This window comes from Rattus rattus, chromosome 8 (assembly GCF_011064425.1).
Source record: "Rattus rattus isolate New Zealand chromosome 8, Rrattus_CSIRO_v1, whole genome shotgun sequence".
Taxonomy (NCBI): Eukaryota; Metazoa; Chordata; class Mammalia; order Rodentia; family Muridae; genus Rattus; species Rattus rattus.
The window spans coordinates 88,537,586-88,555,360 of NC_046161.1; the positions used below are offsets into that span (position 1 = coordinate 88,537,586).

The 17,775-nt window shown below is 43.2% G+C and overlaps 1 protein-coding gene across 2 annotated transcripts in view; it reads right to left on the reverse strand.

Annotated features, from left to right (window-relative positions):
• Positions 1-8,588, reverse strand: part of Slc25a36 (solute carrier family 25 member 36) — a 32,156-nt gene extending 23,568 nt beyond the window's left edge. The window contains exon 1 of one of the 2 annotated variants that reach the window (XM_032910055.1): positions 8,345-8,588. In XM_032910055.1, coding sequence (XP_032765946.1) covers positions 8,345-8,385 — 41 coding nt within the window. In that variant the 5' untranslated portion in view covers positions 8,386-8,588. The remainder of the gene's footprint in view (positions 1-8,344) is intronic. The other variant, XM_032910054.1, reaches the window with a different exon arrangement.
• Positions 8,589-17,775: the final 9,187 nt, after the last annotated feature.

The window sequence follows — 17,775 nt, forward strand, 5'->3', positions numbered from 1 at the left end:
TTGTCAATTGGATCAGAGGTTATTGTGTTGTGTGTTCTTTCTTGTAAGTTTAAGAGTGTGGTATCTGGGGGACACAAGCAGCCACAGAATTGAGATGTATATTTCTGGCAAAGGTGATAGCCTGTCTTGGAAACTAGACGGGTAGAGAGACAGGCTCAGAGAGAAGCTATCAGCAGTGTGATATGGGATGGAGCAGAGCGGGTGAGAGGCTTTGCTGACTGAGATGAAGCTATCTACTAGATATCTTGGAATTCAGCAGTGCCGGACCTAATGGGGGAAAAGACAGCATTTATTTTATATAATTTTACAACACAATACCGCTGGGATATGGCTCGTACTAAGTGTTTGTCTAGCATGAATTGAGTCCTATTTTCCCAGCACCCATGCATGGCACGCACACACCCACTTACAGTTCTAGCTCTTGGGAGGCAGAAACAGAATCAGAAGTTCAAGGTGATCTTCAGCTATACAGTGAGTTCAAACAAGTCTAGGCTAGCCCTATCTCAAAACAAAAGCAAAACCCAAATACTATGTAATATTATTTTAGCCTTATTCCATTTCTCCAGTTTCATACCAATAAATAAATTTTTATAAGACAATATTTTGGGCTGGAGAGATGGCTCAGTGGTTAAGAGCACTAGCTGCTCTTCCAGAGGTCGAGTTCAATTCCCAGCACCCACATGGTGGCTCACAATCCTCTATAAGGATGTCTTCTTCTGGTGTGTCTGAAGACAGCTATAGAGTACTTACATATAATAAATAAATCTTTTTTTTTAAAGGACATTTTAAACTTTTTAGAAATACTAATTTGCAAAAAATACTGATTTGCATAACCAACATAATCATGGTTTTAAAAACTATTGAGAAGCAGCAGGATCACAGCTCAAGCCTGCCTAGCTAGGGAGTTCCAAGACAAGTCAAGTCAACTTAGTGAGGATCCTGTCTCAAGATAAAAAGAAGGCTGGAGCAAGAGGCTCTTGGTTTGCTTTGCAGAATCAAGATGAGGAAGTTTCTGAAATCAAAACTAGCTGAAAAGCCTCTAATTACCCATGCAGAAGTTCCAGAACTTCTCAGTTTCTCATCTGACCTAGTGGGTAGCCCTGAGTCAGAGTGACTGTAGTGTGGCAGCCAATTAATCTGCTAATGTGAATATTTTAGTATTCACATTACATAAATATAAAATAAAATAATATGAATATAAATTATATCTATAATATAAAAATATTTTAAAGTCACAATTCAAAGTTATTTCTATAAATCACTCATTTGTCCCTGTTTTCTTCACTGGAAATTCCATGGAGAGAACAACAGACAAGACTGAGACCAAAGAACATTAAACATTCATTACAGCATCAAAATCTCTGATAAATCAAAGTAACCTCAATTATTTCTTCTGAGTCAAACTATCTGGATCAATGTGCATTTTAAGTTTATAGGCAGTAGGCAGGGGCTGGAGCAATGGCTTCATGGTTATGAGCATGGGTTGCTCTTCCAGACAATAGAGGTTTAATTCTCAGTGTCACATGGAGCTTCACAATAGTCTGTAACAACAGCTCCAGGAGTGAACGCTCTCCAACGGTACCCAAAATACATACAGAACACAGATGTATGGGCAGGTAAAACATCACACACACACACACACACACACACACACACACACACACACACACACACACACACTTATAGGCAGTTGTTGGATAGAGTGTTACACACCTCTACGTCAACACTCTTGAAGCTAAGGCAAGGGGACCAAGAGCTGCAGTCCTGCATAGTGAAACACTGTACCCAGAAAGAAAAGGAACCAAGAGAGAGAAGGGAAGAAAGGGAGAGGAAAAGGAAGGAAGGACCAGGGAGGAAAATGAACCAAAGAGTGAAACAGCCAAGATCACTTAGAGAAATAAGGCAATCATATATTCTATGCATCAATCATAGACCATTTAGACCTTGCTTAACTCCACAACTTTATAAGACAGTTCAAACTTCTCTACTTTTACGATTGCCTGGTAAGTCCACCCACGTCTGAGAAGTTTTCTATTTGCTTATGTACATAAGAGAAAATTTCTGGCATGCCAGTGGTCAGCTGCTTTAGTGCTTTTTACCAACCTCTTGAGTAAGAGGCGCAGTTAAATAAGTCAAGTGCAGTGTAACCAGGACACTGTTTAAAAGCACAGAATATAAAACTCTGCAAACAGACTTTATAAGAAAGCAGTGTGCCCACTGACGGCTTCCAAGTGCTTCCCACACAGCTTACCATGGTGCATAAGGACTAAGTGGAGAGTGAGGGGTGGGAAGGCAAAGGAGAACTGTTCACTGAATAGCAGAATCAAGCAGAGTCATCTCAACCATCCTGCCAAGAGAACCATGAACCTGCCCGTGCAGACACACACACAGCCCTCATAGTCTCACACTGCTGAACCACTAGAACCATTTCCCCTGTCTATAAAAAACTTTTACTAAACAAATTGGGGTGGGGGCACAGGAACCTAAGAATATTCAAGACTGTTGACGGAAAAGGATGAACATGTAAGAACTGACTCCAAGACTGACTGTCAGACACAGGCTGCCTTCCTTCTGAGGCTGAGTGTGCCTGGGCCAGGACACTTCTTAGACAGGCAAAGAAACTCGTGTGGAAAGAAAGCATTTCCTGAGCACACCTACAATACTGAGGCGTGTACACATCTTGAAGGTGCTTGGGAATCCATCTTTCTTATCTTTACACAAACCATTGTAAACGCAGACTGAACAGGCTGACCTATTTTTCTGTCTCTGAGTAATACACCATCTCATAAGAAACAATACTAAACACCAGTTCACAAAAGGTTAACCAATCTTGGGGGTGGGAGGTGTTGTATATTAAAGCATATAGTCCTCGTCTCAAAATCCTGTAAACCTCATCAAGGAACTCTTACCCCCAACTTCTTCTTCTGTAGCTTATTGGTTAACCAATATTACAGATTGCGCCTTATCTCCAAGACTTTAGCATTTAAGTCAAGAAAAAAAAATTTTTTTTTCGAAAGGGATAGGAACATTTCCTATACAGTGAAAGATTACCATGAAAAAACTAGATTTTAAAAAAGGAGGACACTTAAGATATGTGTAGCATTTCTGGCATAGTAACAATTAATTCTTACTTTGAATGCTAGAGCAAAATAAAGACCAATAGCAATACCCAAATCAGAAAAATACTGGTCAATTGATTAGATAAACCTGTGGAAGGAAACTATACCATATATCAAGATACAGCTTGAGAGTATCAGACTAAGGACTAAAAATCTATTATGGAAACAAAAGATGCAGAAGGAACATGATACATTTTGAAAAAGTAAATTTCCCCCATAAAGTGTAACTTAATCTATTTGCACCCCTTTTCATCAAATCTGAAAGTTGTCCATTAGTTTTCTATCTCTTTCCTGTTCCAATCACATTTCTAACCCCTTACCCTGTAAACACCCAGTCAAAATCACTAAATCAGATCAGGCCAAAGGGCTAAGGTCTCTAAACATAATTTATATGACAGTAGCACTAGAAAGCTCAGCATTTCTTCCTTACTATAGTATTCTTGCCTCATCGGATTCCAGAACACAATTTCTGATTCTTCTACTCTTTTTTTCCCTTCTATTTTTTGAGAGAGGGTCTCATTATGTAGACCAGGCTGACCTGGAAATGTGCCTACCTCTGCCTCCTACCTGAGTGCTAGGATCAAAGGAAGGCACTACCTTGCCCAGCAGGCTCTTCTGCTCTGATTTTTCCTGTTCTTAGCTTTTTAACTTAATTCTATTTTTTACTTATCCACTTTAAATCCCACTCACTGCCCTCCTCCTGGTCACCTACAATCCTTAACCCATGCCCCCCCAGGGGGTGTGGCCCCTTGGGTTACTCTCCCTTCCTCTCCCACTAAGGCCTGACAAGGCAGCCCAGCTAGAAGAACACATCCCACATACAGGCAACAGCTTTTGGGATAGCTCCCATTCTCTGTTGTAAACTTTAATTGGAGATTTGAACTTACAAGTCTTCATGCGTAGACAGCAGCACTTCCCTGAATGAACCATCTACCAGACCCTTTCACGAATATTTTTAAGTGAAACTGACAGAAACTCAAAACACTGCGTCTAGATGAATAATGAGACTACCATCAGCTGCCTTTTCACAGCTTTGCCTTTGACTACCAGTACAAATGTCAACAGATCTGTGAAAGGCAAACAATGTCACACTATTTTCACAAACATGGTCTTAGAATTGAAAACTACCCCAAGGGTTCTTGGGAATTCTACAGAGTCCTAGCCCCACCCTACCCCCCTACACTAATCCAATACAGGGAAATAACTTAATATTGTTTTAATAGTTTAAGAATTCTCTTGGTGGGCTGGAGAGATGGCTCAGTGGTTAAGAGCACTGACTGCTCTTCCAGAGGACCTGAGTTCAATTCCCAGCAACCACATGGTGGCTCACAACCATCTGTAAAGAGATCTGATGCCCTCTGCTGGTGTGTCTGAAGACAGCTACAGTGTACTTAATATATAATATATGAATAAATCTTTAAAAAAAAAAAAAAAGAATTCTCTTGGTTTTCCAATCCATTAGAAGGAATTCTCTCAGGGGGTATGTCTCAATGTTTAAGATCTCTCCCCTGCCATTTACAGGTTCAAATCCTACCACATAAGGTAACAGCAGCTGGGCTTTGGGGAAGTGAGCAGACATTGAGGGCAGAGCCTTATGTTTGGGTTAGTGTCATAAGAGTGCTGCCAGCTAGCCCTTCCTCTGAGGACAGAGTGGGGATGTAGTCTGAGAAAGGAGGCCCTCACCAGGCAGGCATGAACTTGCCATCGCCACCACCTGGACTCTAGAACTGGAATAAATAAATGTTAGATGCCACTTGATTTATGGTGTTTTGCTCTAGCAGCCCAAAAGGTCTAAGTAAGATGCAGGATAGAACAGGAGACATGGTTCACTGGCTAAGAGCACTTACTAGGTGGCCAATGCCTTTAATCCCAGCACTCAGGGGTCAGAGGCAGGCGGAACTCTGAGTTCTAGCCTAGCTTGGTCTACATATTGAGTTCCAGGACAGCCAGAGCTCTAAAGCCACAGCTTTCCCAGTAAAGTCAGAAAACCAATTAATTGCAAGCTTCTATCATAATCAGAAAGTCTACTAAACGCAGAATACTATATATCTCCTCATTCTGGAATAGAAAGAGGTACGCTGCAGCTTTCAGAAGCATTATGTTCACGTGGTTTTACACATTCTGACACTTGACATACCCTTTAAAAAAGAAATGAAAGTGTCCACATTGCATTCACACCATTTGATGTTTTGTCCCTCTAGGCATGTGGTATACTGATTAAGGATTCTCCACAACGACATTCTTGACTCTCATAAGCTGACCTCTCAATAAACTTAGCAACATTCCTACAAGAATATGAGTTTCTCCAAATTTACCATGGACTGTCTGACTGTCTTGAAGAAAAGAAGAGAGGAAGGAAGGGAGGAAGGGACGGAGGGAGAAGACAAAGGAGAGGAGGAAGAAGAGAAGGAGGAGGAGGAGAAAAAGAAAAAGAAGAAAGCAGCACTTATTGGTCTTGCAGAAACCAGGGACCACTTCCAGGAATGACCTACTTGGGGTTCTTGCAAACATGTGGTACACACATATGCATAGCCAGCTACACACATGCATGCACACACATATACAAATACATATTTTTAATTTTAAGGTTTATTTTTCTTAATGTATACAATTGTCTTGTTCCATGTGTGGCTGCTGGATCTGGACAGTTGTGATCATGACATCTGAAGTGCAGTGAAAACTAAAACTTATTTACAGCCCTTTTTTTTGCAGGCTACTATGATTTGTCTGTGACCTAATTAACCCAACCAATGACCTTACAAATTCTGAATATTAACTCTGGCAAAAGCATAATGAGATCAAAGGGCGCCTTAAAAGGAAGCAGGAGTTCAGCACATGGATATGTCACTTAGACCCAAGGTCTGGTGCTTGTCTATTTCAAAGATTCCTATTACGGCCCCAAGTAACAATCTTTCTGGGATCCCAATGAGCCCACTTGAGTGTACAGCATTTCAGTCATCAGGGAAGGAACTCAAAGGCTCCTGTGTTAAGAAAACCCTTGCCTAAGAATAATGAAAGGCTACTCTTGGTTCTTTTAAGGTATATTGAGCATAACCCAAAGAATACCTACCTGTATGTGAGGAAGCCCAGGCATAGAGCCCACAAAGATGCGCCTCTCCTGCGTAGTAAAGTGAATTTTACAACCCCTAGTGTATATAATGCTATCACGATAAACAAACTGAACGATTATGAAGAAAGAACACACTGAATTATTGCCAAAACAAGCAATTTTGATATATAACTTAGACATGTTCAATTAAGAACACTTTCAACGTTATCTGCCTCACATCTCTCTATGTTCAGTATATACAACACTGCCAGAGTAGTATACAGAACAGAACTTAAGTACTGTCAGACTGTCAAGACTTCTACAATTACTTACTCCTCGTTTTACATGAATGAAAATGTTTGACCTTAGGGAATTTGTTTTGGTATTTGTATTTTTTTCCTTTATTTTGATTAAAATGACCGTTGCTATCATGAACCACTCTTTTCTATAAAGAGTGAATGTATACATGCTACAATTATATATGAATATGCAATTAGGATGAGATGGAAAGGAGGGGAATTTACAAAACACGTATTGTGCACCATTTAACATCCCACTACTGTGCACATACTAGACTTCTTGGGAAATAGAAGAAATGAACTGATATTTTTGGATCCCATAAAAATCCTCCATTCCAGCCCCCAACAGAAACAAAAAGCCTATATAAAATGGCCTAAATTCACAAGCATTTACAAACACAAAATGATGATCCTATCACAACTGGAAAATTAACATTCAAACTAACATTTATATCATACACAAGCATATGCTTTAACAAAACCTGCTTATATATGAAGCCTGAAAAAAAAAATAACAAAGGCGCCACGGAAGGGCTCTAGAAGAGACCATGTCAACTTTGCTTTACAAGTGACGTGATTAAGGAGTTTTGTCTATTTCTTAAGTCAAAATAAAAAATTACCAATCTAGATACATCTATGGTGTTCTAACTTTCAAGTGTTTCCAGATCTAATTACAAGTAGAAACTCAACCACTAGAAGACAATACATTCTTACCTTCTCCTACCCGCCTCACACACCCACACCCACACCCACGGGGGTGGGGTGGGGTGGGTTGGGGAGGGTTGGAGAGGGGAGAGATAGAGTAATAAAATGTTCTAAGGGCCTGAGGATGGAGCTTGCCTAGCATGTGCAGGTACAAGCAAGAATTAAATTAGCCCTTTACTAGCAGTAAACATTTCAGAAACACAAAAAGCAAACTGGTTCTCATAAAATTAGTAGTTGTTTTAATGCCAGAATAGGGGTCGGTTCAAAATCGGTCAATCATAAAAGTGGAATGAAATGTACGCCAACTATGCATTGTTATTATTAGCAATAGAATCCGCCACACATTAACTCAAAGCAAAAACCATGCAGAGAATTCGTAAGTATGTATTCCTTTGATAATCTTAAAGTGGTTGATCTTAAAGTCAAACCGTGGGACTTGAAAATACTACTTTATTCTGTTATATAGGTTAAAAAGTTAATTCACCATAGCTATTTTTTATGACAACTTTATAGTCTTGCAGGTAAAAGCCTTAACGTTCGATTTCTCTTAACTAATTGGGAAGGAACATGTCGAATGGAGGAACAAAGTTGGTTCAGCAAAATGGCTGTAGCATTCATGCTGGGGGAAATCAGCAAATCAGACTTCAGGCTCCATACTAATCCTGTACACATATAAATAGTCATTTAATACATGACTTCTCTCAACCCACCCCTACCCTTCTCCAAAAGCAAAGAGTGCTCGGAGGTTGAGAGAGAGAGAGAGAGAGAGAGAGAGAATTTCAAAGTCACTGCAGCTTTTGCACTATCTCCGGCAAACCGGGGGCAGGGAAGAGAAAGAAAATTTTCCGAAGCTGGAAATAACCTCCGGGCACCGCGGGCAAGAGCACTGCAACACCTTCCCCGCCGGCTATGACGCCTGCCAGCAGCAAAGGCGCAGCGGTGGCCGGAAACCAGGTCGTCCCCGAACGTGGGCAACGTGAGGCCCGGTCGTGCTGGGCGGGGAGACAGAACCTGCTCCCATTTTGTCACCAGGCCGAGCCTCCTCCGCGAGGCCGGGGTCCGTGTGCCTCCGCTGTCGCGCAGTACAGACAGGCTAGGCCGCGACTCACGCCCAGGCCCGGCGTGGCCTTCGTAGGCCCGCAGCCTCCACCCCGCGCGCCCCGCGGACCTACCCCCCGGCAAACAGATGCACCAGCGTGTCCCTCTGGCTCATTCTCTCTTCTGCATGTCCTCAGGGAGCAGAGGCGGGACGCGGACCCAGCAGGCCGCCACGGCCAGCGGCGAGGGCCAAGAAGAGGGACGTCCGGGAGTGAGCGGAGCCGCCGCGGCGGATGGCCACCCGCAAACCCACCCCGCTGGGTTCCTGCTCCAGCGAGCTCCGCCGGACTGCGCAGCGCGAGTCGTGAGGAGTCGGAGGTCCCTACATAAACAGAAGCTCCTATTGGGTTAGGCTGCGTGACGTCACGAGATTCGCACGCCCCTTCACGTGATCACCGAGGGGGCTCCTCAATGAAGGGCCGCGGGGCAGGATGGGAGTGCTTGCCCGGTATAGTGGCTTGTCTTGCCCTCGCACCTGATCCGCTAATCAGGAAGGCTACCCGGCCCTTGCCACTTACCTCCGCTGGCCGCCTGGGACAGTCTAGGATAAAACTCCAGCGGCCCAGAGCCCCAGTAAATTTGTGGGTTTAGAACTGAGTCTTTCTGCTTCCCCGTGTTTGCCTTGGAAATCACTGAAATGCTTGGAAAAAACCTTGTGTGAAGATACTAGCATGCACTCTCACTAACAGCACAGCATTAAACATGATCAAGAAACACCAGTGTTAAATTGGGATCTGCAGGGGAGTAGTGAGATAAGTCGTTAATTAATTAATTAATTTTTTTATTTTTTTATTTTTGGCCAGGAATGAGACTTTTCTCACTGTGAGACTAACCCTGGTTAGTCTGGGGCTTGCTCTCCAACTCAGAGACCTGCATGCCTTAGACTCCCCGAGTGATGGAATGAAAGGCGGACCATGCTCTGTAGAACATTTCTGAAATGGAATGCAGACAGAGAATTCTGACAGGAATAAGGTAGAGTCACATGAGGGAAAAGTGTTTAGTAAAGGGCAAGTAGATTAAAATGTGAAGGTTTACTACAGGAATAAAACTAGCTTTATTTTACTGATCAAGGCGTTTCTTATATGTATATGTAGGACTAGGAAAAGTGTTTTCTTTCTCTAGAAAAATGGCAGTTATTTCAAACTTTTGTTAGCTGGTTATTATTTGCAAGGTACAAATGAACCGTCAAAATACTATAATAGATACCGATATGCCAATCACACAGTAGGGACATTTCATTTTTTTTCTCTCTCCCCCTCCCATACAATTGCCTTTCCAGCCCACATTAAATTTTCCAGAGCCACTTTCTTATGGGCACCACCTGACAAAGTCTAACTGCCTTAGCTCTCTCCGAGTTTGACCATGCCATCTAAATTCCTACAAAACGTACAGACTGTAAATGTTCCTGCAGCAGGAGAGGACCGACCGAGTGTGTAAACCATTTATAGCATTTCAGTACCACCGAGTAAGTGTTCGTGATATTGTATTCCTTATTTGATTATTATTGTTGGGGGAGGGGCACGCGCAGTCAAAGTACTTTGCCCAGGGGTTATCCAATTCATCCTAGAAGAGCTGGGATTTGAATCCAGTAGAATCTGACTTCAGAGCTTTAATTGTTGAAATAAGAACCGTCTATTAGGGCGGGAAAGGATAAAAAGGGGCAAAACTAGAAGAGCGGACCCAAAGAGTGAGGACGACCCTCTAGCCAAATGACATAGATTCCCACAGGACATTCAACAAGTGACTCTTTTTATGGCACAAGTATTTCTCTTCTTTTGTTGAGACACAATTCCCATGACATATGGTTCTTTAAAGTGTGTGGTTTGGTGGGTTTTAGTTTATCTCCCTGGTTGTGCAACCCTCATCTACCTATTCCCTGAGGGCTTCCTCGCCCTCAAAACAGCCACGCATTTGTTAGGGGTCACTCCTTTTCGCCCCTCCTCCTACTCTCTACAAAGCACTGACCTGTTTTCTATCCCTCTGGTTTTGCCTATGCTGCACATTACTTATGAGCAAATACGTATGTTTTAAACTTACGTGTGTGGCCTTTGGTGTGAGGAATTTTTCCACTAAGAGTGTCTTCAAAGTTCACCTTTCACGGGCGATACTCCTTGCTTGACTGATGATGGTCCGTATTGAGAGAAGGACCACTCGGTCCCACTCTGAGACTGTCTCCAATGCTTCTGCTGTGAACAAGTTCTATGGGCATGCTTTTGCACAGTAACAGTTATTCCTGGATCGGTGACAAGTCGGCGTTGCTGGTTCCTTTTCTGCCTCTCTTGGAGTTCACTGTGGATGCAAACCCAGCACATTTTGCTCAGTCGGGCGCCGCCCACTGGGGCGCGGTTGCTGAAGTCCATAAGGACTCCTGGCTTGAGCAAACCGCCAAAGCGGCTGGATCCACACAGCACAGTGGTAAACCTTCCTTATCTCTCTGGATAGGGCACCGCTTCAACGAATCCTTTCCACAGGCCCCTTTGCCCTTTCTACAAGCTTTTGCGAGCTTTCCTGAAGGCTGGTATCAGGGCCAGGCGAATGGGAACAAAGGAAGCTTCCCACCAAACAGTTTACCCATCACCCCCTCCCAATTTCTACCTAGAGGGCTTCTGGGAGATACAATCTCTTAGTGACTAAGGGACCAAAGTTATCTTCCTGTCTGGGTGGTTGGTCACAATCAGATGAGTACCTCAAAAACAAACAGAGGCCTCAACTTCCTGACTAACTTTGGTTTCTAATTACAATTGCTAAAGAGTTGGAAGTTCTTAGTCGGTAGGTATGGGGGTGGGAGCAGAAGAGCACAGCTAGACTGAGGTCATGGTATTTTGGCCTCTGTTCATCCCTTATTTTTCTTCTCTGTTTTTCTGTTATTTTTAGTTCTTGTAGGTTTAGAAATTCTTAAAAGCTTCAGCCCTTGGGTTGGCAACGACGGGTTTAAATGTTTGGTGGGGTTTTGTCGTATAGGGTAGGTTGTATTGTGGTAAGGGTTCCGGAAGAATGAGTGCACCAGGGTAGAGAGGCCTTCCTGTTGGCATGGTGCCTGAGCAGGAAGCTGGGGACTCACATTCTCAGTGGCAGCCTTGGAAGCAGGCAGCCAACTGGAACTGGCCCAGGTCTTCTTATGTCAAAGCCTGCTCCCAGTGGTGCACTTTCTCCAGCGCAGCTCTCCAAACAGTGCCACCAAAGTATCAAAATGCCTGAACATTTGTCATTCACACCACCGCAAAGGTTAAGCAGGTGGTCTCATGTCCCTTTGCTTTTCTGTTCTCTTCCTCCTTCTTCCTCCTCTTCCTCCTCCTCTTCCTTCTCTTTGTCTTCTCTCCCTTCCCAACCTGGAGTCTCAGATATCCTGGCTGGTCTTCAACTTCCTACCTATCTGAAGGTGACCTTGAACTTTTGATCCTCCTGGTTTTACCTCCCAAGTGCTCGGATCATAGATGTCTGCCTCCATGCCTACTTTTTCTGTAGTCCTATGGATTGAAGTATGGTTACCGATGGACCCCAGGACTTCATGAATGCTAGACAAGCACTCGCACAGCTCCATTCATGCTAGGCAAGCACTCTACCAATGGAGCCGCATCCCAGGACCTCCTTTTACTTTTAGCCTAAGTTTGGTGATTTGTATGTATCTACCAGAAGGACCACTGTAATAAAGATAAATGGTAAATCCACCCACCTCCATCCACCCCGTCCCCAATCTCCTGCCCATTATAGTTTTTCCACTTTCATTTAGCCCTTTTAGGCAACCACTACAGATTCCCTTACGTTTATCTAGAATTTGATCTAGATAAAACCACAAAGCGCATTCCTAAATACATACCTAGCACATGGGCATATGTGTGTTGTCTTTTTTTGATGAGCTTACTAATTCAGAGAGTAGCAAGAGTAAATAGCTCATTTCTTGTCTTGCGGCAGCCATTGAAATTGCATGCAGTTTTAAGCTATTACAGATAAAGTCATTATGAACATTCATGTGCGTACACGTGTATAGACATAAGCCTCTGTTCCTCTTATGTGCCAGGCAGTGTGGCAAATACTTAGGAAATAGTTAAATCAGTCCTCTTTACAAGAATGGTAGGGAAGTCCCATTTCACAGACAGGAAGTGGAGGTACAAAGAGTTTATAGGACTTACCGAGCTGACCCAACTTGGAAATGATGAGCCAGCCAGGCTGGAAACGGACGAACTCTGGTTCCAAAGTCTGTTCTCTTATCCTCTCATTAACACTGATGGCTCACTAGTGCTGCCCTCCCCCCCCAGCACACCGAGAATGTAGGCTGAAGGGCCCCATCACCATGAAGAATATAAGCCGTCGGTGCTACAAAAACTTGAATAATTTTGGAAAGAGTCACCAGAAGATAAGGTTCTAGAGAAGACAAAGTATGCACTTATAACTGAGCCTCAGATGGAAAATCCCAGGCCAGTAACTTCCTCCTTGTGCAGTTTAATCTCCCCTTCGGTGCCTTCCCATCATCCACTCTGTGACACTTAAACTCAGTGCTGTTTACTGACCTAGCTCCGTACACTGGTGGTAAGCCTTCAGAGGGAGTACCGGAGGTAGATAAGATACTTGTTGCAAAGATGGATTTTTTTTTTCCCCTATGGTGAAACAACTGTTTCCTTAAGGGAAACACTGTCTCAGAGCCCACAGCAGGTCCAAGATTCCCTGAAAAACCTCAACTTTTTTTTTTAATTTTAAACACATTTTTTGAAAAGATCTATTTTGATGATATTCTTTTCTTTCCGTCAACTCCTCCCAAATTCTTCCTACCTCCTTATCTACGCAACTTCATTTTCTCCCTCCCCAAAACAAAACAAAAGGACAATCAAAACAAAATGTCAATAAGACAAAACATATGAAAACATGTAACAAAAAAAGCTCTCGAAGAAAAAACCGGAAAACCTAACAAAGAAACAAACAAAAAATCATGGCAAAACAAACAAAAAATCAGTCTCTTTAGTGCTGGGTAACTACTCCTGGGCGTGGAGCCCACCCTGAAGGGTGACATGTCCTTGGAAAAAAGAGATTTTCTCTTTTCCAGCAGGCATCATTTGCAAGCAGCTTCTTGGTTAGGAATTGAACTTCCCATCTACCTTCCCTTCTCAGTGCCGGGTCAACTGCAAATGCATTATACATTTTAAAAGAGGCAGCAATGTCCAATTTGAGGAATGCTTAGTGTTTGAGTGTCCCATAATGTAAACGTGATAATAATTACTGATATCTCAATAGGGATTGCAAGATGAAGAAAGAAAACAAAGGATCACTTAATGTACATACACATGTGCAGAAACATGTTCTTAATAAAACAGAACAGAAACACATCAACTACAATCCACATTGCAACTGGTCACATGGCCTTAGCTGGTATTTATAACTACCTTCTTCCACTACCCGTTCTGTATTGCCCTCACCCTTAGCAAGCACTTCAGCAGGCCTTGCTTCTTTTCCAGAAGGGGTGATCCACATGTTCATTCCTGAAGGGTCTTTGTGCCATCCCGTTTGTATTGGTAGTTTCCTATTGAGTTTGATCATAGCTCACAACAATACCAGGATATGCCCTAAAGCAGTGGTCGAGACCCCTCTGGCATAAAATGACCCTTTCACAGGAGTCCCCTAAGACCACTGGAAAATACAGATATTTATGTTACAAATCATAACAATAGCAAAACTACAGTTATACAGTAGCAATGAAGACAATTTTATGGTTGCGGGCTCACCACAGCATAAGGAACTGTATTAAAGGGTCACAGCATTAGGAAGGTTAAGAACCACTTTAGGTCCTTTGCCGTCCAGACAGAATCTTCCTTATCTCCATTATGGAGAAACGACCCTGTTTCCCCTTGTAGTCTGGTCCAATCACCCTCCTAACACTGCTGTTCTTTTCTTAGCCAACAGGACAAACCAGAAGCCCTAAGTGGCCAGAGGGAGGTCGTCTGAACTTCCAGTTCAGTGGAATATTTGTTGTGTCTCCAGGCAAAATTGCTCCACTGCCTGGAACCAAATCTTTTAGGCCAATAGAATTTAAGGTCATGGGAACAGGAAGGAAAATTGTTCCTCATGGGTGATTAGGGGTAATGATAAGGGAAACATCCCCATTTCCAGCCCTTGACTCCTGGATCCCTGAATCCTGGGAGGAACTATACCTACTGGATGCCGATTCAAAGTATATACTGCCTGAGAACCCTGACTCAGCCCTCCATGCTACTGACAACTAATTGGCCCTGTAAACTGTGTCTTCCAAAGGCCATTCCAGGGGCTATAGAGACGGCCAGTGGTTAAGAGAACTGCCACTCTTTCGGAGGATCTGGGTTCAATTCTCAGCATCCACATGTTGTTTCACTGTGACTCCAGATGCAGACGATCTTACACCCTTGACTCACACATGTGACATGTGTGTGACATACATACATGAATGAAAAAAAGAAATAAAAAAGGAAGGACATGACTGCTTCTAGGTGTGGTGGAAGAGAAAGTTTCTTGTAGATAAAAGGGAGAGTATAGCCAGAGGTAGGGGCATCTGGGAGAGTCCAGAGTGACCATGACCCTGAGCTGGCCCTTGAGACATGGAGGAGGGGAGAGGGGAGAGGCAGAGAGAAGCAGCCAATCAAGAGGAGCCAAGAGACTGGCCTAGACAAAATGGCTGAATTATATAGGGACAAGAGGAGCTAGGGGAGACGGTGGGAGAGGGAAGCCCAGCCCAATATCTAGGCAAGAGTGTTCAGGCTAGTGGACAAGGTAGGCCAGCCAGGAGGGTCCTGTAACAGGTAGAGGCTGACGAATCCAGGAAGACCCTGGCAGCCAGTACCTGCTTTGTTATGTCCATGGGCAGTTAAGTTAGCCATTTGTTCCAGGTTTGAAAGCTAACAATACATTTAAAAAATTGTGTTATTTTTTTTCTATCAAAAACTAAAAGAAGGTCATTTCATAGTTCTATCAAGTCAGCTATTTCAAGATGGTGGAGAATGGTCTAAGGCCAGTGGATTCCATGAACATGGGCCCACTGTTGCACTTATCTGGCTGTGGAGTGAGATGTGTGGTCTGAAATAACGTTGTGTGGAATGCTATGATGGTGGATAAGGAAGTTTGTAAGTCCCTGGATAACAGTTTTGGCAGAAGCATTGCGTTCAGGGAAAGCAAATCCATAATTGTGAAGGGATGGAGGAGGAGAGAGGGGAGAGCCAGGGAGAAGTTGCCAACCAAGAGGAGCAGCCCGAGTCAAGAGACCAGCCTAGCTAAAATGGCTGAGTTATAGAGGGGCCAGAGGTACATATCTATCCCATTAGGTACAAAGCACTGCCGTTTTCACTAAAGAAGTATTCAATATTGTCAACCTACCACCAGATTGCTGGCTAATCACCACAGGAAATGGTGCTGTATCGGGCCCTCAGTCTCAGTCTTTGCTGTTGACGATCTCAGGCACTCATCTGCATTTGTAACCTAGTCAGCCCTGGTGAATGGAAGGCCAAGTTGTTGAGCCGCCCATGGATAACTCTGCCATCATGTTTTTTGTTTTTTGTTTTTTTCTCATGCACCCATTGGGCAATGACAGGGATGGCTAGGGAAAAGGCTGACTGTGCGCAGAATGGGTCATCCTATCTTCATGATTGAATTCCTCTGCTGAAGTCACCTTTGGATGAGTGTTTATATAGGACACAAGTATCTTCACACCTTTTCCCCTTTTAAAGAGATCTATCCACATTCTTCTTCCCCAGATGCTTTTCTTAGAAACTTTTCAATTATGCTCTTTCCAGCCCCTGGCCATTACTCCTTTAGTTAGATAGTCCCTGTGGTCGGTGAACAATCAAACATGTGGTCATTTCTCCTTCCAAGCTGTATGCACAGTCATGTACTCCCCAAAGTTCTGTCTACTTTGAAGACATCCCTTCACTGGTGTCTTTCAGGCTGTCCCTGAAAGGGATTATAATGTTGCAGCTGTGATGGTGCCTGCATAGCATGCAGAATCATCTTAGACCAGGCCCTAGTCATCACTTCTTCAGCGGACCAATCATGGGACCCCAGAGACTAGGAATGCATGCTTGGGAATAGAAGGCATTGTGATGGGAGTAGGTATTATAGGCATTTGAACAACTCCTTCATGTAATTTTCTTGTTCCCAATCACACATATACCACTTCTATTCGATAATGGATTATTCTTGTACACTCTACCTTATGGCTTGGTGTAGTGACAATTTTGGAGTTTTGGTTTCTTTTAAAAGCACAGAACTAGTATAAGGATCTGGTTTTGTTTTAATCTCATGTGTGGAATATGAGACAGATCACATCAGGTGACTATGATTTGTCTAGTGCTCTGGTGAAGAGGGGGTGTGATTTTGCCAGCTGCAGATAGTTTCTTTGATTGTGTGACATTTGGAATTCTGGGGACTTTTGAGATGGTATATAAAGCTAGGGCCCTGAGAGGTGGGGTTGTTGTTGGACTATTGGCTGTTTGCTCTTGGTCACAGTTTGGTAAGTAGTCATGTGCAAAGAAAAAACATCAAGAAGAAGTTAGATATTCTGATAACAAAGATCAAACTTGCCCCAAGGACTTGATGTCCCTAATCACCAGGAAGTAGCCTAATTATAACATGGCCCCTTTTTCTCTCTATACTTTTTTTCTCTCTTTTCTAGTGTTATCAGGTGGAAGGGGTGGAAAAGGGGGTGGAGAAGGGTGGAAGAAAAAGGGACCCACAAAGTAGCCAAAGCTACAGCTTGGTTGGTCAAATAACACCCAGCTTATGATGGACAACTCAGGTCACGTGGTAACTTTGGTGGCTAACTGTCAAACACTCAGTTTCCACTCAGCAGTCCCTCAAAAGAGAATACTTGTTGGTAGATAATGGTAGAGCCTAGTTCCAAAATCCCAAGGGTCTCTTTTGTGATTCATCGAAAGAGCCTGTCAAAGGCTCCCTGTCTGCCATTGGAAGGTCATTGAATTTATTTTCTCTCTTCTGATATGCATACGTATTCCCAAATTCAAAGTGGTTGCCACTTTATATTCACAGTGCCATGAGTATAGTGGACCAAGAAGATATTTTGTGGAACAGACAGATGATCACGTTCCCTTTCATTTTAATTATGACACAGAACTGGAGACTTAATATACCCTCGAGGTCAAACCGTAAAAGTAAAACTGCTGGCCTTGCCAGCTAAAAGCAAGTTACTTCCGGTGCTCCTGTGGGCAGCTACAGAGAAAAAGGCATTTGTTAGATCAATACCTGCACACCATATACCAGAAGGTGGGTTAATCTGCTCGAGCAAGGGTACACATCTGGTGCAGCTGCCGTCAGTGTCACTGCTTGATTGCAATGTTTAGAGTCAATTGTCATTCCCCGTGGTCTCCCTCTCTTCCTCACTGGCCAGATTGGAGTTAAAGGCAGCTATGCTGGGAACCAAAATCTCTACATCTTTTAATCTCAATAACGGCACTGATTTCTGTGACTTATCCAGGGATATAATATTTGTTTTTGATTCACTATTTTACCTAGTAGAAGTAACTTTAAATGGCTT